At 47.7% G+C, this 25,985-nt stretch overlaps 2 protein-coding genes across 2 annotated transcripts; both read left to right on the forward strand.

The window, feature by feature from the left end:
* Positions 1–1,346: 1,346 nt before the first annotated feature.
* UNC119B (unc-119 lipid binding chaperone B) lies at positions 1,347–7,603 on the forward strand. Its single transcript, XM_074972341.1, has 5 exons — positions 1,347–1,554; positions 3,860–3,973; positions 5,015–5,126; positions 5,423–5,595; positions 6,551–7,603. Exons 1-5 carry the CDS (start codon positions 1,347–1,349, stop codon positions 6,661–6,663), a joined length of 720 nt encoding a protein of 239 aa, XP_074828442.1. The 3' UTR covers positions 6,664–7,603.
* A 5,006-nt stretch (positions 7,604–12,609) lies between these two features.
* ACADS (acyl-CoA dehydrogenase short chain) lies at positions 12,610–25,570 on the forward strand. The gene is made up of 10 exons (XM_074972662.1): positions 12,610–12,700; positions 13,355–13,518; positions 17,463–17,612; positions 17,839–17,950; positions 18,326–18,477; positions 18,918–19,088; positions 20,711–20,848; positions 21,150–21,245; positions 23,691–23,747; positions 24,921–25,570. Exons 1-10 carry the CDS (start codon positions 12,610–12,612, stop codon positions 25,071–25,073), a joined length of 1,284 nt encoding a protein of 427 aa, XP_074828763.1. The 3' UTR covers positions 25,074–25,570.
* The last annotated feature ends 415 nt before the right edge of the window (positions 25,571–25,985 follow it).

Here is a 25,985-nt window from a genome sequence, read left to right on the forward strand (position 1 = left end):
TACCTCTCTAATATAGCTACTGGGAGAAATGGGGCCTCATGACGCATTTTAGAGGATAATTCAGTCCCTGAAGCTTTGTGTGTGGGAGCAGTGCTGTTTTCATCTCTTCAATTAATTCCTAGGAGCCTCTGCATTGCCAGCCCAAATTCATCAGCCTTAGAATCTCTGCAGTAACTGACTCTTCTATGGCTGCTGGAAGCAGATGCTTCATCTATAAACTTAAAAAACCCCTACATTAATATTAAAATGAGTAAACAGCAGCCATGGGCTGGGCTGAGTAGAGCAAAAGTGTTATTCAGAATGAGATGTAGGTGCGAACACAGCCTAGCATGCTATCTGTGCAAGCCTGTTGAAGCTGTTCTGAAATGTAAATGTGTCCTAGGTGCCCCCTCGTATGCTCAGACATATTGATCAGTACTGCAGCTCTGTGGCTAGTTTTAGAAATTGCCCTATTTCAGCTCTGCTGTGCCCTGAGAGGGAAGCCTGCAGGTGGGTAGAGCTGGAATGGGGTTTTGTGTCTCCAAGGGCACACAGTGGAGACGTGACTAGGGCGTCCACCGTGCAGAGTACAAAGCTGATCTTCGCAGGGTTGAGGAATGGGCTTTATGCCCTATTTTCTTGTAACGGGTTCTGATTACCTGGTATCAATTCACCAAAGCATAAACACCCCTCTTCTCCCTCATCTTAGTACTACTCTGCCTCTTGGTGGATGGGCCTTTCTGGGGCATGGCTCTTCCTCTGCAGATTGCTCAGCGTCCCCACCTCCGCCTGTGACTGCAGGGCCCAGTAACCGGCCAGTAACCAGACCCGCAAGAGCGATGCCGAGCTGCCCCGGAGCGAGCTATAGTAGGGATGGGGTGCATGGCCATGTGGTCCTGACTCCCAGCAGCTCCTGTGGGGAAAGACGGTGGGTGGGGCTGATCCTTGCCACGTAGGCGCGGGGCTGGGGGCAGCTGATGGTGAATAACATTGTAGAGCTGGTTAGGGCACGGAGAAGGGGTGTGTGGGAGTAGCCAGAAGGCTCCTATCCCAGGGCATCGCTCTTCCCCCTCAGGGCCAGGCTTAGCGCCCGCAGCACGCTCCTGACCGCTCCAGCCAATGGAGCTGGGCTCTCCGTTGCCAGGGTCGGGTCTCCCTTCCAGGCAGTGCACGCAGTGCACCACGCTTAGCTTCAGTCCCCGGCCGGGCTCTCAGAACCGAGCAAAGGGTCCGAAGTACTTCCGGCGTCGCCACCGTCCCCGTTGCCAGGCATCGCGCCGTTGCCCTCTGACCCCGCGGGCGCCCCGCCCCTCGCTCCCATAGCTACGGAGGGAGGCGGCGGCCATCTTGGCAGAGGTGGCGGGGCGATGAGCGGCTCGAGGCCGAGGGTGGCGGCGCCAGGCCCCGAGAAGAAGCCGCCGCCGGGATCCGGGGGGGTGCTGAGCCGGCTGCGGGGGCGGCGGGGCTCTGGGGACGCGGCGCTGCGGGCGGCCCTGCCCCGCTCAGAAGCGGAGCTGCTGGCGCTGGAGACCGTCCGGCCGGAACACGTCCTGGCGCTGGGCCGGGTCACGGAGAGTGAGTGCTGAGCTGGGGGACCGGTCACCGCGAGGCCGTCCGTGCTGCTACCGCCCCGGGGGACCCCCTGCTCCCCCTCCCTGGCGCCCCCCTACTAGCCCCGCCCGCGGGCGCCCTGCCCCACGTATCCTCCCCGGGCACCTTCTCCGGCAGAGCCGAGTGTGAGGCCCACGGGGACCTCGTGGCCGTTTCTCTGAGGATCCCCTCCAGGGACCCCACACACTTTGCCCCTCAGAGGCTCCATTATCACCCTTGAGACTCCACACCTTACCCCTCATGGACACTATTATCATCCCTTCAGAAACCCTATACACCGTACCCCCCCGAGGCCCCGTTATATCCCCTCAGAAACCCTATACACCGTACCCCCCCCCACGGCCCCATTATCTGCCCCCGAGGGATCCCATACATCCTACCCCCAGCACCTATTATCATTCCGCCAGGGACCTCCTATACCAGGGGTGGGCAAACTTTTTGGCCCAAGGACCACATCTGGATATGGAAATTGTATGGCGGGTCATGAATTCTCACAGAATTGGAGGTTGGGGTGTGCAACGGGGTGAGGGCTTCAGCTGGGGGTACAGGTTCTGGGGTTGGGCTGGGGGTGCAGGAGGGTGCTTGTACCGAGCCTGTACTGACCTGCAGGCTGGTACCGAGGAAGTGATCTCATATAGGCAGTACGTTTCAAAGCCACTGCTGAGTAGCTTCAGGCTGGATCTGAAGGGTTCAGAGGGCAGGAGGGGGATCAGGTCTGGGTCAGGGGTACAGGCTCTCGGCAGCGCTTACCTCAAGCAGCTCCCAGAAGCAGCGGCGTGTCCCCGCTCCGGCTCCTACACAGAGGCACAGCAAAGCGGCTCTTTGTGCTGCCCTGTCCACAGGTGCTGCCCTTGCAGTTCCCATTGGCCGTGGTTGGTGGCAATGGGAGCTGCGGAGGCAGTGTGTGGAGCCCCCTAGCTGGCCCTACGTGTAGGAGGTGGAGGGGAGATATGCTGCTGCTTCTGGGAGCGGCGCAGAGCCCTACCATGCCCGAAATGGGGCAAGCCCCAGACCTCGCTCCCCGGCTGGAGCGAGGCAAGCCCCTGTCCGTGCTCCCCAGCTGGAGCTCAAGGGCCGGATTAAAACATCTGAAGTGCCGGATGAGGCCCTGGGCCGTAGTTTGCCCACTCCTGCTGTATACCTTACCCCTCTTGTGGCCCCAGTATCAGTCTCTCTGCAGAACTTGACATTCTCTTCTGAGGACACCAGAAGTAACCTTGCCAGGGCACCGAATATTCCTTCTCGTCCAGGACACCTCTTCTCTGGGGACCCCAATATCCCTTCCAGAAAACATCCTAGTATAGACTAGGTGAAAGACCTACGCTGCTTCCTCTCTCAGCAGCCGTACTTGGCTGGGTAGATTGAAAGGTTGAAAGGCAGAAGTCAGGCTCTTGTGACAGATTTCTGCTTTTCCATCTGGGTCCACCTTGGTGCTGAGACATCCAGTCTTTTCTGGTTTAACAGCACCAGCTACATTTGTCCACACAGACAGAAAAGTTGGGGGACAAAATCTATAAGGGTCTGGAATACTGAAACTGTATTGGTCCATAGTGAGCCAGATTTTTCAGTGAAGTTGAACATGCGTGCCCATGTAGATGTTACATTTTTGGTTTTAGGCTCCCAAATTGGCTAGATCCATCAAAGTTTTGTTTTACTTGCCTCTCTAGGATGAATATCCCTGAAGCCCTGAGACTGCTTGTCATTCTTGTTCAGTCTGCTCCTTGAGTTTGTTGGTCTTTCACTTTCCAGTAGTTTTGATGAAGCAGGAGCCGAACTCTTGTTCCCTTTTGCAATCTGTCCTGTTGGCTTTTTTGCAGGAGTGATGCTGCTTAGGTGGTGCTTGTGTTAAACTATGGCATACTGAATAAATAGTCTCATTTTCCCTCTTTGATTGGATTAGCTCACTCAGTATATACAGCTGAGCAGTAGTAGTAATTTATAGTAGTTATACAATATATACATATGAGTAGTAGTAACTTGTCTCAGCACTGAGTCCAAATGCTGAACTGTATTGTACTGTTTGGTTAGCCAAACTGGCAACTTGCTTTTTGGTTTCCTTGCTGTTTGCCCCCTTCAGCTCTCCCAGAAGCTTCTGGGAAATATCCCTAAACGTTCTAAGGTGCTTGGGCTCAGTTAATGTAGCTGAAGGCCTATTGATACCTGAGAGGAGAACCTTTGAGGCATATGGGTTATGTGGCCCGTATTTTCTTCTCCTGATCTGGACTGTCATGAGCAAAAGATCTCCCTAATATGTTCCTCTCTCTCCTAGATTATTTATGCAAACCTGAGGACAACATCTACAATATTGATTTCACCAGATTCAAGATCCGGGACCTGGAGACAGGGACAGTGCTGTTTGAAATTGCCAAGCCTTCTGCTTCAGGTAGAACCTGCTGACAGTGGGGAAAGGGCTAGATATTATGGGATCTGGTGGGATGCAGGGAAGGGGTCATGCAGGCCAAACATCAAGATCTTTCACTATGCATAGTGTATTGAGTTCACCTGTATCATCCCTTAGGATTCCTGCAGGACTGAGAGCTTCTCTGCCTGCGAATATTCTAGTTACTGTGTAAAAAAAGAATGTGAAGTGAATATGGTAATAGCGAGAGGTGTTTTGGAGACTGAAATCCTCTTTCCATGGGATAGGTACAGCACAGAGCTTCATCCATACTACCCTGTAAATGTGCCTCAACCCTGACAATGAAGGACCAGCTGTAGGGGTGAAAGGGGAGTTCTTTCCCTGTGATCCTTTCAGACCTGATATTGCCAGCAGTTGGGGCAACTCTAATAGTGTGTGTTATACTACTGACACATGGTTGTTAGGAAGTGATCTCATGTAGGCAGTACATTTCAAAGCCGCTGCAGGCTGGTACTGTTTTTCCATTTCTGAGCTCTGTGGGATGTGAATACCGTGCTTATTGATCCCTTTACCTCCTTGGCTCAGCAAGGTTGTTACAGATAGTGCCCAGTGTTTGGGGGACTTGAATGCCCCATAGATGTGGTCTGCTGTTGTGGTCTGATACGGTTTGATTTTTTTTCCCCTGAACACTAGATCAAGATTTATCAAATTCCATAGTTAAGCCCCACCAAAAGTCCCTTTATGTGTAAGTAGCCAAAGGAAGACTGAAGTGCAGATCCTGGAGGTAAAAGGCTAGTTGTCATGTAACTATGTACTTCCATAGTTGATTCCTGGACATGCATCTTTGTGAGCAGGGTCTTTTGGTCCATGTAATCAATTGTGAACGTTTGCTATGAAACTGTTCTCTGTTAACTTCTTAATGCCCGTAGTATATCAAAGAACAGATATTGCAGTGCTGGGTGTCTGAGCAGTGTCTTTGATGTTTTCTGTACACCACCTACAAGCCATCAGCATGTTACTCCTAGAACATCAGAAGATTAACCCTGAGTTGGTAAATTCTTCTAGAGCAAGATGATGATGATGAGGATGACAGTGGAGAAGTGGACACCAGTGCAGGCCGCTTTGTTCGCTATCAGTTCACCCCAGCATTTCTCCGTCTCCGGACAGTCGGTGCAACGTGAGTAAAAGCTCATACAAAGAGGGGGGAGTAAGGCCTCCGGGGAACTTTAGGTACCAACCCTGTCCATTCATAGGTGAACTTAACAATGGACTAGTGAGAACCCAGTTCACAATACAAATGAAAAAGAAGCTAATAGCGACAGGGAAGATTTCAAGATCTGCCTCTGTTTAGCAGTGATATCAGCCCTATTGTTAGGTTCTGCGTAACTGCAGGTCTGAGGCTCTCTGCCTCTCCCATTCTGAAGTGAGCTAGGTGGTCTCATGAAGTGTATTTCTCCTGCCCTATGCCTGCAGAGTGGAGTTTACAGTGGGAGACAAGCCAGTGTCAAACTTCCGAATGATTGAGAGACATTACTTCCGGGATCGCTTGCTGAAGAACTTTGACTTTGATTTTGGCTTCTGCATCCCCAGCAGCAGGAACACATGTGAACACATCTATGAGTTCCCCCAGCTCTCAGAGGACCTCAGTAGGTATCCTTCCTCCCTCACTGAACTGCTGCTGTGTTCAAATGCTCTCTCTCCCTGAGATGATAGATGGTCATGTGGTGGGACAGGGAACTAGGAACAGGTAGATCTGGGTTCAGTTTCTGGCTCTGCTGATGACTCACTGTGTAGTCTTAAGCAAGTTGCCTTCATATGCTGTGTGGTTGAGGTTTGGTGTTTTCTTTTATTGGCAGCTGGTGACCTCAGAGTCACAGTGGCTTTTGCACATAATGCCTCAATACATAGTCCAAGAGGTAACCCTGGTGACTTGGAGAGAATATTCCCTTAAAGGCCAAAGACACACATTCATAGCACTCACTGTTTGGGGTTTGAGCCCTCCAGTGGCAGACTGGGATTGTTTCTTTTCTGGGAGCCTGTGGAGAGCCATCTGTGATGGTAAGCTGAGAGTATTCCCAGTGTGGTTTTATTACAAGATGAGCTATGCCACTGAGGGACAGACTGGACAGGGACAGTTGAATACTCTCTGCCACTCTCTGGGCATGTCTGGCAGATGGAGGGTGAGCTGAGTTTGTATGTGACTTGAGTACACAAGCTGGGCTGTGCAAGTGACATTAGTTTTTCCACTTACTCCACACCAGGCAGGTCTCAGAGGAGGAATGTACTTGTTCAGTGCTGCTGTACTTTGGCCTGACACAGGTTCCAGAATATCTCTGTGAAATTGAGCCACCCTCTTCCAGTTTGCTTTGACAGCCTGGAGACCTGCATTCTTTGGATAGGCTGAACAGATGGGCCAGTGCAGAGCTCCTGAGGCTCTCACAGTTACACCAGTTTGCTTCTCTTACCTCTCCTTAGGTGCAGAGCTTCAAAGTGACCAAGGGTTTTTTTTACCAAGTACTTGTTTTCCTCTGACACTGCACTGCCCCTTGGGATGTGCCAGACACAATACTCATGAGTGTAACTGACCTTTCTCTCCCGCAGTCCGCCTGATGGTTGAACACCCCTATGAGACCCGTTCAGACAGCTTCTACTTTGTGGACAACAAGCTGATCATGCACAACAAGGCTGACTATGCCTACAACGGGGGACAATAACCATTGCGTTCATGTCCACTGGATGCTGTGCTATCCCTAACCATTCCAGGTGTGCAGGAAGAGAGGAGTGCTGCTGTCTCATGCACCAGGGCCTCTTGCTGAACCTTTCCTTCACCCATGGACTCAAAACATGCAGCAAGAAGGCTGAGGTGGCAGTTTGTGACAGTAAAGGAAATCTCCCTGCAACACTCCCCTCCCTTGCATTCTTACGTACCTTGCCTCTGGCTTTCTCTCTGTTTCTGATGGTACCTTGTTTAGGTTTCAGATCAGGGACTGACTCTAAGGCTCTGCTAGCAGATTATTGATGTTATGGTTTTTGTTGTTAGGTTACACCCTGTGCCACCCAGTGGGCAAACTGCCCCCTGTCCAAAGAGCTCAGCTGATGTGTGGGCAAGCTATTTCTCCATACGAGAATCTGCTTTCTCCAAGTAGCCAGTGGAGCCTGAAAGGCAGATATCCTCCTTACTGCATAGTGGTTCAGTCTGTGTGAATGACTGAGACTGGCTCCCAGTTTGCACCCCCCTCCCCATCCCTCAAGGGGAGAGTTACAAGACGGGATGAATCTAGCTTTAAATGGTGCAGGAATCTTCCTTCTGCTTCCAGAGACCGGGAAACATTACAAGTATATCTTGCAGGGGATTTGAATTGAGGTGCAGGATGTTTGAAAAGAGAGATTACACTAAATTGGCCATTAAATCAATCTGCCAGACTCCCTACTCCTTGAGCTGTTGTTAGGGAATAATTGGATTATGATTGGGGCTCAGCTTTAGGGCTGAGGTTAATCTTGCCACCTTCATCATTTCCCCTGCATCTATATGAGAGAATTTTCTGCTCAAGCCACACTGTGGGGGTAAGGGGTCTGTCCATTTAGCTCTTTCTTTGGTGGTTGGGGGAGAACCTGGAGAGTTACCTGAAGAACATTCTGCTTAGCAGGCACATCTTCCTAGGCTTCAGTCTATATATATATATATATATATATATATATATATATATATATATATATATATATATTAAACCCATGCAACACATCAGAGGTATTATAGTAAGAGGCAATGGTGTTACCAGCTCGTCTACTTTGTGTTGCTTGGGCCAGTGCTTAGGGTTGTGCTAGTATTAAACTGGGCCCTAAATGCTGCCCAGACCAGGACATTCAGGCACTGTTGGGAGGTGGCTGCTTGTGGTGATCCAACAGAAAGAAATGACATGATTTTATCCTTAAACCGTGTGGATTTGGGCCTCTGCCAGTGTTTTGCCTATTTAGTTGGATCATTTATATTTATGACTTAGAAAACTTCTAATGACTTCTTCTGTGGAGATAATTACTAGAGCTATTAGAACAGCCAAACCAAAGTGTATGTTTCAGACCTATGTAGCACCTGGCATTGAAGATGGGAAGAAATATTTGTGTCAGGCACTGACACAATGTGTGTCCCTGGCAGTGAGGCTGGGGTCTAGCCCTCTGCCACGCAAATGTGCACTAATGAAATGCTTATCTGGGTGTCATATTGGATATCCTGATCCACTGATACCCTGCCATTCATTCTCACTCCAGCTCTATTGCTGATCAGGCCTGCCTCTTGTGTCTAACAGCTTGGCCTTATCTATGCTAGACAAATTGATCAGTGCCAGTATCATTTGTTCCCCCTCAAACAGTGGAAATGCACCTTGTGGCCATACGCACACTGGCTACAGTTGGTTACCAGTCATGCTAGGTAATGTCCAAAGTAGACTGTGCTTTGTCAGGAGTAAATATTGATTAAATCACAATTGTAGGAATGTGGATGTTACAACCTAGGGCTTGTTAATATATACACAGTAAAAGAAAGCCATTGTTCCATTTGTGTGGCAGGAGATGAATAGTGTTAGCACTAGCACAGAGGATCAACTGGCTACAAGGTAATAGGTGAGAATAAATGTGGGATAAGGATCATGAAAGAACTTTCAGTTATAGGCGAGGATGTTAATTATGAATGATACCACAAATGCCTTTTTTGTTTTGGAGAGGGCATTAATTGTGTGCCACCACAACAAATACCTTGGGAGCATGAATAGGATAAAGGTGACCAGGGTCAAGGTGTGTGTGTGTTGCTGTGGTGTTAGAAAGCTGGGAGGTAAAGAACAGTTCTCCTGCCATTTATCCATCAACTTCTCCAGGGATGTGCATATAATCCTATTTGATTGTTAGTTCAGAATCAGTAGAGCTGGTGTATCTTAAGAAAGGTCTCTAGTTCTCCTTTTGCTGGGGCTGTTTCCAGAGCTCCTTGCACTGTGCCATGGTGATACTGAGAGATCCTTTCTCACACAAGTACACCATACTACTTTTGAGAGGACACAATTGCCCCAGAGAAGTGCTTTCTGCCCTGATGTGTTCCAGGATGCTCAAGAGAGGAATGTCTAAGGAGATAACTAGTTATTCCCAAGGAGCTGATGGGAAATCTAGCTGAACTTGTGTGTAGTATAAATCCAGGTGCCTTTAAATATGACTTTTGTCTAATTCTCTGTTTAAAGCAACTACTTCTTGCTTGTTCTTATGAATGTGATGGTCTGTATTTGTTCCAAGTGTAATGGATAATGAGGTAGTCAGAAGGGATGTATCATCACCTGAGCCAGCAACAGGGAATATTCTGTACACAAAAATCCCAACATGAATAAGATGTATTATCAAATCTTTAAATAGTATTTAGTGTAGGTAGGAGGATTTGGCAGTGGTTGGGTGCCATGTAGGTGCTGTTTTGCAGAGTACATCTGCCTAGCATGAGTATATTCCTTTAAATGTGGGACTGGGTATTAGCTGCTGAAGAAGAGTCCATTCCAATCTGCAGTGGTCATCTTGAGCATCCAGAGGTCAGGGCAGAGGAAAGGACTGGTGCTCTGGGTGTCTCATGTGTGAATGTGCCATCTCCTTAGCAATAAGAAAGGGAAAACTGAAGATCATAACAGGTACTTCCCAGTTGGAAAAGAGAGGTGCTGCCAGTTGCGTTGGTGTTCCAGATTTAAAAGGCGAGCCCCAGAAAGACATGCTGAGAAAAAAGCTCAGATAAGTGGGCAACACTATCCTGGGAGAGTTAGTCAGGCAGAGGAAGTTATGGATACCAAGCAGAATCCAGTGTTCCCTTCTCCTGGATGCTGTTAGCTTCTCCATTTAGAAGAGGTTCTGTAGAGTACTTCCCTGCCCTTGGTAAACATGATTATCAGAGAACCTTTTCACCTTCAGTCTGCGTCCTTTGTTGCTAGGTACAAGCTCCTCAAACCAGGGAGGAACTGAATGGGAATCTCCACACATTCTTCCCCCTCCCCCTTCAAATGGACTGTCCATTTCGGCATGGTATATGTGTATACAGAGCTGGTGCTAACGGAATGAGGCAGACATTTCTATAGTGTTGGCTAAGGAGTTAGTGGCTGGGAGATCAGTGTGAGACTGGCCTCCCTTTGGTAGTATACAGTAGGCTGGAAAGAAAGTGGGGAGTTAAGCTTATACTGTAAGTAAAAGGGCCAAAAATGTAAACAGAAACTAACTCCATAAAGTATTTGTCCTCTTGGGACCAGTCTGAAGCATTCTCAAGGTGAGTGTTTCAGGCCCATGTGCTGTGTAAGAGAGGAGAGGAAACTTCCTGCACAACTGTTCCATGGGTGACTGAAGATTTTGTATTGCACCTGGTGTGATAGGGTCACGTAGTGTTACATGACCAGGTATCGCTGTCTTTGTTCTCTCCCTTAGTTATGAACTGTCTTCCTTTGTGTATTTCCTTATGGTTTTAAGTGCTTCTCATCAGAGAGGAGAAGAGCAGGAAGCCTCTTCCCATTGCAGCTTCTCTCGGCTGGGATTTCCATTCTGCTTCTCTAGTCAAGGTCCAGGAATAATGGGCAAAACGTTTGAAAGCAGGATATGTTAGTGGAAATGAATCAGGAAGGTGACGAATAATTTTTGTGATAAGTGGTGGAGCAGCAAGATGAGTTTGGTCAAGTAGTGTGGTAACTCCACTTCCAGGTTCTGTACTTCATTAAATCCAATGTTTGTCTTCTGAACCACTGTCTTGTCACATCAAGCTTTGGGCTTTGTGATGCCCTCCTAATGCAGGGCTCTTCACATAATAGCCCACATCCACCGTTCCACATGCACAGATGACTGCTGTCTAACAATGTGCGACTTGAGTACCAGATGTAATTCCTGGGAGTCATAAAACATTGCCCACTCCCTCTGGCTTAATGGTGAGGACAAAGCTAAGGGATAGCTGGCGCTGTCTAACAAGCAATTCCTCTTCATCTGTCAAAGAAGATACAAGCTCTAGCAAATATCATGGTCATCTATATTGACTTCTGATTTTTTTGTTTTTTTGTTACTGAGGTACATTTATAGGCATATTAGATGTGGGCTTTGGGCTGGTGGCAAGTTGCAAATGCATCTCTGTGCCCCAAAGCATTGGCACTCCTATCAGAGCAGTTGTAATAGGATAGGGGTAGCGTTACACCTTCATATAACCAGTTTGGCTGAGGGGAAATATAACCCAGCATCCATACTTTCTTCATTCTGTGAATCAGATATTTGAACAAGCCCAGCATTTGCTTGTATTTGGGACTGGCTCTCTGCTTTACGATGCCGTTTACCCTGGGAGCCCTCCAGGTCTTGGTCCATATTGTCTCCATATCACCCATGTCTGTCCCTTTAGATCCAAGAATGATCCTTGGGTGCTGCAGGTTCCCCTTAGTTTACAAAGAACAGTAGCAGTTCAGTGGAGATTTAACAGAAATATATTTTTTCCTTTGTAAAGATATTTTTCACAGAGAATGCAAGAAGCATCAATGAAGTTGCTTGTGATATTTCCCTCCTCTGCTGTCCTTCTACCTTGGATCCTCATTCCACTGTGTCTTGTCATGTCTCTCCTTGTCCAGAGTAAACTAGGCGACTTATTTGTATAAAATGTTATTTTGTCCCAAGCAATAGTAATAAACCAGGATTTTCACAAGAATGGGACTGAGTAATTTCTTGGCTTACTCACATTACACCAGCTGTCAGCACAAGGCAGCCCTGGAGTTCAGACTCACATTAGACCAGTGGTTCTCAAACTTTTTGAATTGGCAACCCCTTTCACACACCAAGCCTCTGCGTGTGACCCCCCACTTATAAATTAAAAATGGAGGTATGAAATTTAACAAGGGCTCAGATGGTCAGCCCCATGCCTGGTGGGGCTGATAGCTTGAGGTAATAACCTCCTGACCCCCTTAGGGGTTGCGATCCCTCCATTAAACTCTTAAAACACAATACTTCACTTCTAGCTTTGGACCCACTCTGGGCAACAGTGGAAACATATATATGTTTCACTTTGAATCTGTAGGGCAGATTTATAACCGGCAAGAAAGCTGAGACTATGGCTTCTACTCTCCAATGCTCCTCTTAAACCGGGGGCTCCCCCATTAGCTACCCGTTGCAGGTTTTGTTTCACTCTCGCTTGGCCAGGCAAAGTTACAAAGGATCGCTGGTCAAAGAGGTGCAACCGCCTCTGCGTAAAATAAGGCAAGTGGCTTAGCGGCTGGCCACAGCGATAGGTTTAGCGTCTAGCCCGGGCTACACGCTGTTTCTAGCCCGTTGTGGTCACGGCCCTTAGCGGGGGCAGGGCAAAGGGCGGGTCACTGCGGCCCCAGGGGTTGAGCTGCTCTGCGCTCCGCGTGGCCGGCCCCTAGTGACCATGGCAGCCCTGGCCCGGCCTTGGTGCAAGCGCCGCGGGGGCAGGTGCGGGTAAGGCACGAGCGCTGCGCTGGTCGCCGCCGCCGCCCAGCGCGTCTCGCGCTGGGCCCGCCAGCCCCTTGCCCAGCACAAGCCGCTGGGGCCCCGCCCCCCAGCCGCGGCCGCCGGAACAGAGGAGCGCGGAGACTGGCCCCTCGTGCGCCCGGCTCCGCCCAGGACCCAGGGAAGCGGCTCATGCATATTAATGACGCGGAGGCGAGCCTATGTGGCGCGCCTTGGGGCGCAGGCGCAGCGGGCTGGGACCTAGCATGGCGGCGACACTCCTCGCGCGGGGCGGCAGCGCTGCGGCCCGAGGTCGGGAGGGGCGGGCGTTGGGGGCAGAGCGCGGGAAGGGGCCGGGATGCCCGGCCCGCGCAGGGGGGCCTGGAGAGTCGGGCCCGGGGCAGTGGCGCGCGCTGCTCGCCTCACTCACCTTTCCGCCAGTGGCAGCGGAGCCAGCGGCGGCTTCCCCCGCGCGGCTGCTTCCCGGGGGGCCGGGCCCCGGAACAGGCAGGGGGAGGGGTTCACTTGCCCCGTCCTGGTTGCCGGCCCTGCCAGTTTGCGCCCAGCCCGGGGCCCCGCCGCTCCTGACCAGCCCGGTCGCTATCAGGCGCTGGGCCCGTGAGAAGGGGCAGGAGCCGGCTGCTGTGGGTGGGACGAGGCTCAGGCCCCCTTCACCTCCCCCCGACGCGCTGTACTTCACCTGTGGCGGGACTGGTAGGGCCCCTCGCCCTGGTATCTGGGCGTCTAGCAACCTTTCACCTGCTGAGCCTCACGGCCCCTGGGACAGACGGAGAGGGGGGGATGCGACTGATTTGCCCAAAGTTAACCGGAAGGGCTGGAACCTGGGTCTCCAACGTCCCAGGCCAGTATGGAACTGCTGGACCATTATTCCTCTCTGCTTGGACTTCCTGGCTCTAGGGGCATGGCAGCAAGGGATCCCCTTCACCTCCTCCCCTTTCTTTCCAGCCCTGACCTTTGGGTGCTTGCGACAGCTGCACACAGTGTACCAGACTGTGGAGTTACCAGAGACCCACCAGATGCTGTGCCGGACGTGCCGGGACTTTGCCGAGAAGGAACTGGTTCCTATTGCTGCTCAGCTGGATAAGGAGCACCGCTTTCCTGATGAACAGGTGAGTGAGCTCATTTGTGTAAGGGTTGGGATGATGGTGTGCAGGTCTGGTCGACCCCATCTAAAAAAAGATATATTAGAATCGGAAAAAGTACAGAAAAGGACAACAAAAATGATTATGGGCATGGAACAGCTTCCATATGAGGCAAGATTAATAAGACTGGGACTTTTCAGCTTGGAAGAGAGACAACTAAGGGGAGATATGATAGAGGTCTGTAAAATCATCACTGGTGTGGAGAAAGTAAATAAGGAAGTGTTATTTACTCTCTCATAATTCAAGAACTATGGGTCACCAAATGAAAAGGCAGCAGGTTTAAAAGCAAACAAAAGGAAGTATTTTTGATCGTTTTGATTTTTGATCGCAGGGGGAGGGATAGCTCAGTGGTTTGAGCATTGGCCTGCTAAACCCAGGGTTGTGAGTTCAATCCTTGAGGGGGCCATTTAGGGATCTGGGGCAAAAATTGGGGATTGGTCCTGCTTTGAGCAGGGGGTTGGACTAGATGACCTCCTGAGGTCCTTTCCAACCCTGATATTCTATGATTTCCTCACACAATGCACAGTCAACCTTTTCAACTCTTTGGCAGAGGATGTTGTGAAGGCCAAGACTACAACAGGCCTCAAAAAAGAGTTAGATAAGTTCATGGAGGATAGGTCCATCAATGGCTTTTACCGAGGATGGGCAGGGAGGGTGTCCTTAGCCTCTGTTTGCCAGAAGGTGGGAATGGGCGACAAAGGATGGATCACTTGATACCAGTTCTGTTCGTTCCCTCTGAAGCACCTGGCATTGGCCAATGTCAGAAGACAGGATATTAGGCTAGATGGACCTTTGGTCTGACCTGGTATTGCCATTCTTATGACTGTGTGCCCCAACCTCACCAATACATGGCCTGACCTCTACATGCCTCCCTATAGATACAGGTGGCCCAGCCCTGAGCTCAGCACAAAATGTGTTCAGTTTAAATCTGGATCATGTGTGTCAGATGCTGCCTCATGCATCACACTCAGTATGCTGTTCTCTAGCTCCATTGTGTCATGGTGTCTCTGTATGTGACCAGTGTACAAATCAGCCTGATAAACCAAAGCTTCAGAGTTATACACAAGCGATTCCGTCAGGAGTATTTGTACATTCAGACATTATATTGTACTACCTGTAGGACACACTGTTTACCTTAAAACCATAAATTTTGCCAGCCATTGTGCATGTTAATTGCCCTTCTCTGTCTTCCTCTCTGGACTTTGGTACCATTGAGTTTTCTCTTCTCTCCCAGTGACTTTCCCCAGGGCTGCTGTAGTTAATACAGCATGTGACGCATCTGACTTGGAAAATCAATAAAACACTTTAATAAAGAGGAGACCGGTCACACATTGCAGCAAAATAGTGTATAACAATAAAACGTCCATGTATTGAGCATAGTTCAGCTCATGAAATGAATGAAAACTACCAAGAGAATCATCTTGCCACAGAGAAGCTGCACATTTCATTTCTTGACCATTAGAAGCAGGAAGGGATTGTTTGAGGTTCCAGCGTACCAGTGTCTAGACGTTTCACTTTTGTGAAAAGAGCTCCACCATCTCTTGCTGCAGCACCAATGCAGTTGGATGGCTTAAAACAATAACTAGATTGTTAACGATCAAACATGCTGTCCTAGAAAGCAAAATATTATTGCCGTAGCCCACAGGCTTCAAATTGAGTGTACACAAAATAAAAGGCACATTTTTTTCTCCCCAGTTTGAGTCACTGGCCACCCTAACATGTCAGACTCTAAGAAAATAAATTAAAACGAGTATCCTCCCCTGGTTTGCTGATCACCCTTGAGGTTCTTACAAGTGAAAAGATGTTGACTCTAATGTATTTCCCCCCACTGATGCTATTAACATTTTCTATTTCATTCTATGGCATTACATATAAAATTAGTCAGTGGCATTTGTTCATGATCACTTTTTAGTCTCCCTTTCTGGATTTCATATAATGGCTCAGAGCCACAATATTTTGGAGGCAAATACAGGCAAGGGGAACTTTTTATTTAAAAATTCCAAAACAGTTTTTATGGGAATAAACAGAAGGTCCTGGCTAGATTTCAAATAGTTTAATTCTTACAATAGCTAAATGTTAGGCCAGAGTACCTGGCAATGTCATAAAATACAAGATCAATCCTGTTGTTAAACCATGACAATTGCTCAGCAATGTACAAGATACATACACAATTATTGCCCAAAGAGATTAAGATTGAGAAGGCAGAACATGTTGGGTACCCCAGAGTGGGGAATATCTTGAATCGTGTTAGTAATAATTAACTTCTTGTAAAGACAACCTCATGTGACAACTAAAATTGCTTTCCTGTGAACTAAAAGCCTTTTTCTTAAGTACCTTTAGGATGCAGTATAAATAGAGTGAAAGATTTAAAGGTATAGTTGCAAGGACTGGATCTGCTAGATTTCTCCTCAATCACCTCTATATAGTGTAATGAACAGAGCTTTGCTGGGGTGTGTGAGAATAACCTAACATTATGGTTCAGAGTGATTCTAAGTTAAAACAGGGCTAGTCTTTGCCTCATGTGGCAATAAGCACAGTCAACCTCAGGTAACATGCCCTTAATCAGTAAGGGCTGCATCAGTTCTGAGCATCTATAATTCCTATTGAAGTCACTGTGAGCTGTGGCTGCTCAGCAACTGTTGAGATCAGTCCCCAACTAAATCAAAAGCAGGTGTGTCCTTTGTGTACGCTTTATAGCACATCTGTGTATGCAGGAGCTGACCCAGTAAAGAACGTGCTACTGTTACCAGACATGCAAGGATCAGCTAGTATGTGCATAGGTGCCTCCGATACTCTGGAGTGAAGAAGTGGTTGTTTCTGTTGCTTGTGGTCAGGTGAACGAACAGAAACACATCTGGAACGTGCATGTGCTCAAGTGCACCTATGAGGGTGGGGCTGTGTGTTGCTGTATGTATGTACTTGCGGATTTGCCAGGGCATCACTGATGCAGAGACTCTCTGGCCTGGTCTACGCTGCAGTGTTTTGTCAACAAAAGTTATGCCACTTTAATTAAAGTACTTTAATTAAACCGTGGTTGTATGTCCACACTATGCTCCTTATGTCAGCAGAATGCATCCACACTAACAGCTCTTGCATCTACACAGAGAGCAGTGCACTATGGGTAGCTATCCCACTCTGCAACTGGCCGCACTGCGCTTTGGGAAAGGTTTGCAATGCTTCATGGGGCAGGTACAGCGTCACATGATGCAGGTTTCTCAATCCTGTTGTTCCATGGGCATTGTACCAGATTGCCAGCCACTTTTCAACTGAAGTGGTTTTTTTTGCGGGGGAGTGCGTGTGTGTGTGTGTGTGTGTGTGTTGGGAGAGAGACAGAAATGGAGTGTGTGTTGGGGGAGAGTGTCTCGGCATGCTGTCTCGAAGTTCAGACAACAGCCTGAACAACCAATCCTGGGGAAGGAGGACACCCCCCCCCCCCCCCGCCCCAACTCTGCACAGCAGTCTCCCCTCTTTCCCCCACCCCTCCCAGCAACCTGATTTGCCTGCCTGCGGTTCTGTGATTCGCTCTGAGTTCTCCCACAGCTGCCTCAGCAGCTCTGAGAGCTCTCCAGGCTGAGGAATGTCAAAGCTTCCTGGAGTTTTGAAAGGGGAGGTGTGCCTGCAGGGCAGCTGAGTTCAAAACACTGCGCAGAGTGGTCATAGCAGGCATTGTGGGATACTGGGGGAGGCCAGTTATATTAACATAACGAACGGCAGCATCTACACTGGCTCTTTGTTGACAAAACTTCTGCACAAAAAGCCCTATGTCTCTCGTTGAGGTGGTTTTATTTTGTCACCAAAAGTGGCATTGCAGTGTGTACACCTCCACTGTTTTGCAATCAAAAGCTGCCTTTTGCTGACAAAACTCTGCAGTATAGACAAGGCCTCTCACTTGTCCATTTCTCCTTGTCTAGGTGAAGAAGATGGGTGCCCTTGGCTTGCTGGCCATGGATGTGCCGGAGGAGTATAAAGGGGCAGGACTCGATTACCTGGCTTATTCCATCGCTGTTGAAGAGATCAGCAGGGGCTGTGCATCCACAGGTGTCGTCATGAGTGTCAATAACGTAAGACCCTCCCACTGTCTGGGAAATGGGGTGTGTGGAACCAGTCCTAGCAGCCAGGGGTTACTCTACCAGTTGAGTAGCGTGAATCTCAGTGCTGATGGGGAATGGCATCTGCCTTTGCTGAGCCTGGAGGGTGGGTCCTGGTCATGATGGTGCTGGACTTTTGGGAGTTGTTGGTTCACTTTTTCTTGCAGAGTAAATTAACATGACTTCTGTCTTCTTGAAGTCTCTGTATTTAGGTCCAATACTGAAATTTGGTTCTGAAGAGCAGAAGCATCAGTGGATTGCTCCCTTCACCAGCGGAGACAAAATAGGGTGCTTTGCCCTCAGTGAACCAGGTAACATGGATGTTAATGTTCCTGGGCTGATGGCAGAGAATGATTTCCGCTTGTAAACTTCCCTCTTTGTAACATCAGCCAGGGAGCAGAACTGTAATGGGTATGGGAGCTTGGAGTGAGAGAAGCCTCCGAGGGGATGGCATTTCCACTCCTAGTTTATTGTGGCTCTGTGAGGGCAGAGGGGAGATGGAGCTGCCCCCAGTAAAGCATGTGCCACTGTTACTAGATGTGTCATAATTGGCTAGTGTGAGGGGGAGGGGCAATTCTGGAGCCCCAGGCCCAATCCCCTGGGGTGCAGAAGTTATTGGTTCTGTTGCCTTTGGTTATGAGTGAGCAGGAATACTTCGGTTTTGTTTTGCATGGTGCCTTGCTCAGGAAATGGCAGTGATGCCGGAGCTGCTTCCACAGTGGCACGGCTGGACGGCAGTGAATGGGTCCTGAATGGCACCAAAGCCTGGATCACCAATGCCTGGGATGCCTCTGCTGTCGTGGTGTTTGCCACTACAGACAAATCCCAAAAACACAAGGTGAGCTCAGTGGATTATAGCCTTCCATGCAGTTCTTGGAAGTAGCATGTGGAGCACACATCATGGGGTTGTGAAGTGTGGAGCACTTGGTAAAAGGCTCCATAAGATTACATTGGACTGTGGAGTCAAAATGAAGAGCTGGGAGAAGCCTGTGGGATGCAGTGCTGCCAGAGGGGGTGTAGATGGATGGCGTATCCCATGGGGCTTTGAGTTCATCTGAGAGACACTGGAGCAGAGCTTATTGCAGGGAGGAGTATTTCATTCCCCCTTAATGCCCTTAATCAGTAATTCCCCTCTGATCCATCACTTTTCTTCTTTCCCACTCCCTTCCCATGGCCAGTTGGATGAGTTGGGATTAGCCTCGTGCTTCCTAGGAGAGCTCTGCCCAGCTGCATTATGAGAGGTTGGAGGCAATTCTAAGATCCTGCATCTGATTCCAGGGCATTAGTGCATTCCTGGTTCCTATGCCAACAGCTGGACTCTCGCTGGGGAAGAAAGAAGACAAACTAGGAATCCGAGCCTCTTCCACAGCCAATCTGATATTCGAGGACTGCCGGATCCCCAAGGCCAATCTGCTGGGGCAGCAGGGGATGGGCTTCAAAATTGCTATGGTGAGAGCCAGCTAGATTTGTGGGAAGACAGGGTTGGTGCAGGACTATATCCATATAAACTACTGTTCAGCCAATGGTGTGTGTAGTGACCCCTTCTTGGCAATCGAGGAGCACCACTGGTAGGTCTTGCCTTTGTGGAGCTTATCTGGCAATCCTCAGGTGTAGGAATATGAGCAGATATGAAGCAGAGGTCCCTTCCAACTCTGAGATTCTATGAGAGGGAGAGCCTTCCCTCCCACCCTACATTTGCTGATCTGCCTGTGGGGAAACACACAAGGCCTTTTGGATGCTTCTCTTTAATTCCCTCTATGGAGGAGAGGCAGAAATTCATACCTTGCTGATGCAGAGAGGATACCTTCTGGAGTTCATCCAGATATAGATTAGATTAGATCTTATTTGGGGAGCATGTGTGACTTCTGAGGAACCGAAATCTTGGCACAACAATGAAGATAATGCCTGAGGAACAGTATGTGCAGCGTAGCAGGACTTCTGAACTTTTGGGAGCGCTGATTTAGCTCCAAGCAGGGTTGGCATAACAACTAAAGATTGACTCCTACAGTCCATGAGCTAGACTCATTCCCAGGCTGTCTTAAAAGTCAAAAATTGGGAGGGCTTGGGGAGCACCTGCCATCAGTACCTTGATTTAGGTAGGTCTCTGCCTCCATCATCCTTCCTTCCATTCCCAGACTTGTCTCAGCGCAAGGGAATTTTAGGACACATTATTCTGGAATTAAGTTTCAAATACACCTGAGATCGATGTGGAGGTTTCTGCTGGGACCCCTTCTTGTAAAGAGGCCTCTTTATGGGGTGGGGTTAGCAATGTTCATTTACAGAAGATGTTGCAGTGTTGCAAACTGCTGCTTTTTTGAATGAAATTCTGCCTGGTTGAACAAGGAAGGAGCAACACTGAAATGCAATGCTGGAATTGTTCCAAGAAAATTCAGTTAATTGGGGTTTATAAAGATGCCAGTACCTTCCTGGGGTGTGTGAGAGAGACCTAGCACAAAGCTGCGCCTCCCTGAACAGGCCTCTAACTAGTTACCCACTTCAGTACATGCAAGGGAAGGAAAGCTTGTGTCCCCCTTCAGAGTAAGGGAGCGAGCTGTCTCTTGAGAGAGTCTTGGCGCAAGACTCTCAAGTGAGTAGTGATTTGTTATTTGGCATGTTATGTTTGATGGCTTAAAGGAGCCTGATGTTCGGAACTTTGCACTTTCTGAAAATTGGGTCCCTCTAAGATGTGTCAAATTGGGCACCCAAAATCACTTGTCCTTTTTGGAAATTTTAGCCACAGTGTTCACTCCAGAAAGAGACAAAAACTAGAGCTGCTTATAGAAGTAGGGGGAACAAAGATACAAAACTAGATTTAATTTGTCTAATTTCTCTTTACTTCCCCCCCGTTCCTCTGCTAGATTATTTTTGCCTCTGTCATGCTTTCTCCCCTTCTGATCTCAGTATCTATCTGGGATGTCCTAAATATACTGAGGATTTTTATTTTCATACATTGTGGGATTGTCCAGGGGGTGCCAACATGACTGCAGACTGCTAGCTCATACAGGTATATTCACCCTTCAGCCCATGGTGTGACTGGCGTTACAGATGTGTAACTATTGTGTGTGTCTCAGCAAACCTTGGATTCGGGCAGGATTGGGATTGCCTCGCAGGCTCTTGGAATAGCTCAGGGAGCGCTGGACTGTGCTGTGGATTATGCTGAGAAGAGGCTGGCCTTTGGTTCACCCATTTCTAAACTTCAGGCTATTCAGGTATGGGTTAATAGAGTCCTGTGTCTGGTGACAGTAATTGAGTGTTTTGATAAGAAGGGTACTGCTGTATTAGCACAGTAGCTGGTCTGGGCTGGGCTGGGGAAGGTAATGCACCTTGAACTCTGGACACCATGTGTGCAGGCAACTTAGATTTACACCTGCCTCCATGCACAGGTCTGGTTCAGTGGCTTGGGCACTTCCCTGTTACTATGGGGGGATGCTTTGGGTTTCTGAGAGGTTTGTCAACACATGTGCAGTGTGAAGCAAATGAGTTCTGCCCTCACATGTTTGTCTGTTGCAGTTCAAGCTGGCAGACATGGCACTGGCATTGGAGAGTGCTCGCCTGCTGACCTGGAGAGCAGCCATGTTGAAGGACAATGGGAAGCCCTACACAAAGGTAGTTCCTGCTTTCTGTAATCTGCTGTTGATATAGCAATGAGAGGGATATGCATAGAATCTTAACGCAGTAGGGTTTATTTGGTCCAGCCCCTAGCCACCACGAGATCTCTCCTATGGTTTATCTTCCAGTGTTTAGTTAATCTCAGAAAAAGACTAACAGAGGGCACTAAACATTACATGGCATCCCCCTTGCCTAAGTCAGTCAGGGGGAAGGCCAGGTCATAGGATTCCCTGCAAAGAGAATTTACCACCAGTGAAAGGTGTAGTGTGATAACCTTGGCAACTGAGATCCTCTGTCCACAAAGCAAAGTGAGCATAAGCACTATTCCCTCTCAATGAATGTGATGGCCTCCTGAGACTGGGCCTTATTATTGGATCTGGGACCTGCATCCGGTTACCTTCTCCAGAACTCCCAAAAAAACAGATGTTTATAAAAAAAAATAATCTTGCACCTGTCACAAATGCTACATTGTGGAACAGCTTAAATTAATATAAAGGGGTGATTCAGTAGGTGACTTGGAAGGGTTACCACATCAAGGAGTTGCTCTAGTTATACCTTGGATCACCTAAAATGCTGAGGTCTTGATAGTCTCCAGCTCATTCTTTAATTTCACAAATTGACCCTGGCTCCCCATCTCAGTCCTGTGAGTAACCCCAGAGGTTCATGTCCCAGGCACGCAGAAACTCAGTATCTCTGTTCTGTGCATGGGAGATGGTATTGTAGCATATGTAGACATACCTGAGCTAGCACTGATATAGTTAGATCAAAGCTAGCTTGCATAGCAGCAGCATGGATGGTCCAGGGTGTACCCAGAGCTAGCCCATGCAGCTGCTACTGCTGCAGTTTTACTGCTATTATTGCCAGGTTTCAGAGTAGCAACCATGTTAGTCTGTATTCACAAAAAGAAAAGGAGGACTTGTGGCACCTTAGAAACTAACAAATTTATTTGAGCATAAGCTTTCGTGAGCTACAGCTCATGAAAGCTTATGCTCAAATAAATTTGTTAGCTATGTCTGTACATGCTGCCCGACTATCGGGATAAAAACCCTGCCCTGTAAATTAAGGTGCACTAATCAGAAGACAGTACTTGTGCTATCACCAGAGGGTTGTGAAAGCGTACATGGGATTCTGACTGCCCTGGGGAGCCAGAGGAGAGCTCACTTAGAATGCTTGCTAGTTAAGCATAGATGTGAGGGCCCCCCAGGTAGCACCTCTTTGTAGGTCTGGCTGAGATGAAGAGTCAGGGAATGAACCCCTAGACAGAGGTCAGGTTAAGGACTCTGGTCATCTATTGTGTGTATCCTACAGCAGCTATTGCAGGGTTTCTGCAAGGACATCAGTCTAAACAAATGTTACTGCCACACTGTGCAAATTCCAGCCAACAAACTGAAAATGCTCATTATGCACTTTGACTAAATTTCAGGTTCTGTTACTGCGCCTGATCTCCCCTGCCCTGTTGATATTTAAAAAAACCCACACAAATAGGAGAAACTGACTTGAGCCAAAGAGCTGTCAAATGAATCACGTACACAAATGGAGGAAGGTTTTTTTTGGTCCTGGGTTTGTGACAACAGTACAATATAGGGAAAAACTTTTCACAACTGTATTTAAAAAACAATAACAGTGAGGCCAAGAGATTAGCATGGTTTGGAAAAATAACATGGATAAATTGCTACAAACCCCTTTTGCTTCAGGGCATAATTGTCTGTGTAATGGGGTTTTACAACAACTTCCTCTAGACCTCTGGTATGGCAGCACCCATCTTCCATAAAGTGCTACATAGTGAAGCCTAATTTTTACTTAACTTTCCATCTTGTTTAGTTATTTTTAGCTCGTGTAAAATTAACTTGGAGACAGTAGAATGGAGAACAAGACCCAGAGCTATGTTGTGCCACTTTGACTATAAGGGGTTTTAAAATTTGTTATATATGTGATAGCATGAAAATAAGATTGGTTCAGATATTTATTTAAAAAAAAATGCTAGAGGAGCTACCATTATGTTATAGAATAAGGCTGTATTGCATTCTGATGTAAATGGCCTAATCACCCATTAATACACTATTCCATCTTTGAATGTGAGTATAATTGTAGGCATGCTTCCTTATCACTGACAAATCAAGGTTCCAGTAGTAAAAAGCCAGCTCTCAAGGCTTCAGCAACTTAAGTGTGTCCTGGAGCCAGGTGCTTTTTCTTAATTTGCTGTGGCTATCTGCCAGCAGCACCAGGGTTGGCTCCAGTCCCTCTTGACAGTTGCATCTTCTAATCAAACATCTGGAGATGGCTTATCAATAAATGCTCAAATTCCAGCATATGACTAAGTACGTTTAAACACAGAGGGTGTCAATTCTGGCTCATGTGCACATACACACAGTTTTTCAGGTGGTGCATGAATATTGGTGCCCTGCTATATACATTCTATAAAAAGTATCTTTGTTTTTAAAGGAAGCTGCAATGGCCAAGCTAGCTGCATCAGAGGCTGCAACTGCCATTTCCCATCAGGTAACCATCTGTCTAAGAATCTCTCCCTTCTTCACCTCTCTAAGGCTAGTCTGAGAGTGGTCTCTGCTCCTACTGTAACACACAAGGGGAGCCTGGGGGATAAGCTTGTCCAAATGTGACTCTATCTATTTAAATGTCAGAGTTGTGGAAAGTTAGACAAACTTTTGTACTGCTGACCCCTTTCACATAGCAAGCCTCTGAGTGTGACACCCCCCCCCCCCCTTATAAATTAAAACCCCTTTTTAATATACTTAACACCATTATACATGTTGGAGGTGAAGTGGGGTTTGGGGTGGAGGCTGACAGCTCATGACCCTGTTATAAAACACTGTCACCATGGTAAGTAAATATCCTCCCATCAAACACAGTTCTCAAGCAGCTTTTTTATTTTATCATTGGAAATATTTTTAAGCAGTTGGTGAAATGCACAATTATCCATTTAAAAACCTAATCCTTCCAAGCCTAAAATTAAGCGCTTAACTTTCTTGCTGAGGAACTAAGTTTTGTGTATACACCATGTAAAAATTCCTCTCTGGCCTTGGTGCTTACATGTGTTTAAAGGCTGTGGGCTAAAGTCCCTTCAGCTGCTAGGCTTAGAACTGTATGGCAGGCTTGAAGCCCAAGCAGAGTTATTCAGGGCAATGGTGAAATATGCTACTGTTTACCCAAACACCACTTCAGTTTCTGTGCCTTTGACTGATGCTGTTATCAGCTACAGGGAGGGTGAATAACTCAAGACTCTGTCCTTGGTACAACACAATTTGTCTCAATCTTGCATCATGCTCCCTGCAGGGTGTGCTGGATGCCTAATCAACAAGCCTTTCGATCCCAGCATTGGCATCTATGGCCTGGACTTCAGCTTTGCTGACAAACACAAAACTGGCTCCAATGGAGCCATGTGTTGGTTCCAGCAGAAGTATGATGGCATCATCCTTCCTGGCAAATGAGCAGTTACCAAAAATGCTAATATTTTCTACCATTTACAGAGGAGGGGTCCATGAGGTGCCAGCATGACTGATATACCATGTGACCTCTCTTCTCCCTGTGGTTGCTACTAGACTAGGGTCACTCGCATGAGGATTGCAGCATGAAGGCAGTGTCCCTGGAGCCTGCTAGTTTGGTGGGAACAATGCACCGATTCTTTGATGTTAAGACTCATTGCTTTTGTTTTAGGCCATCCAGATCCTGGGAGGGATGGGCTACATAACAGAAATGCCAGCAGAACGCCATTACCGGGATGCTCGAATCACAGAAATCTATGAGGGGACAAGTGAGATCCAGAGACTAGTGATAGCAGGGCAACTGCTGAAGGAATATCGTGGGTGAAGAAGAGCGAGATCAACTTAAGTGCCTTATAACCACTGCAGAAGTGCTCCTAGCCTTTGTCCTGGATGAAATGAAGTGGAAATTCCCTCATATCCTTAATCACAACCCCTCTTTGACAAAAGGGATTGACCAACCCAATTGAATTGCCTTTGTAAGGGTTTAGGGCCAAAAGTCAAAGGGAGAAGCAGCATTTAAGTGTGGCCCAATTTATTTTAAGCAGGTATAGTTTCAACTCTGTTCTGTTACAAAATCCATGGAATCAGTCTTTAGTCCTGCCGGCTAAGATTTAGTTCCCCTCACAGGGTGCTTGGTAACTAATGACGTTTTATGAAATTATGGGGATACCTACTGTCCAAGGCCTTATGAGGGTATAACACACAGGCAGGACACTCGAAGTTTTATTTTAGTACCTGAATGTGGACTATATTTTCTAAAATTGTGTTGGTTGGTGGGTGATCTGGTTGCACTACCCCAGAATGATTGTTACACTACCTCATCAGGTTTGCTCACTAATGAATTCCAAGTGTTTGACCTTGCTGGCTGTGAGTTCTCATTAGATGGATTTTCCTTTAATTACTGCAGCAAAGGGTGGGTAGTACCTGGCTTGTTCTCACAGGATGAAAGCAAGGTGAGTTAAAGCACTTGCAGTCTGTGTGGCTTTTTTTAAACAGCACACATTCAGTACCTACTCAAGAGTGTTGCCCAGATGCCTTGTCACCACTAAAATGCATAGAGATAGAACAGTTAACTGCCCAGGTTCCTGGCTTCTCAACCTCAACCAGCCATTACTTGATAATAACTTCTTCCCAAAAGTAAATTATCAAACCTTTTATTTCTTTCAGTTTAGGATATTAGTGAAAGCAGCAGCTCTTTACACTAAAGATTTTTAAACTGCACACACTTGAACCACCC

The sequence above is a fragment of the Natator depressus genome, chromosome 15, assembly GCF_965152275.1.
Source record: "Natator depressus isolate rNatDep1 chromosome 15, rNatDep2.hap1, whole genome shotgun sequence".
Lineage (NCBI taxonomy): Eukaryota > Metazoa > Chordata > Testudines > Cheloniidae > Natator > Natator depressus.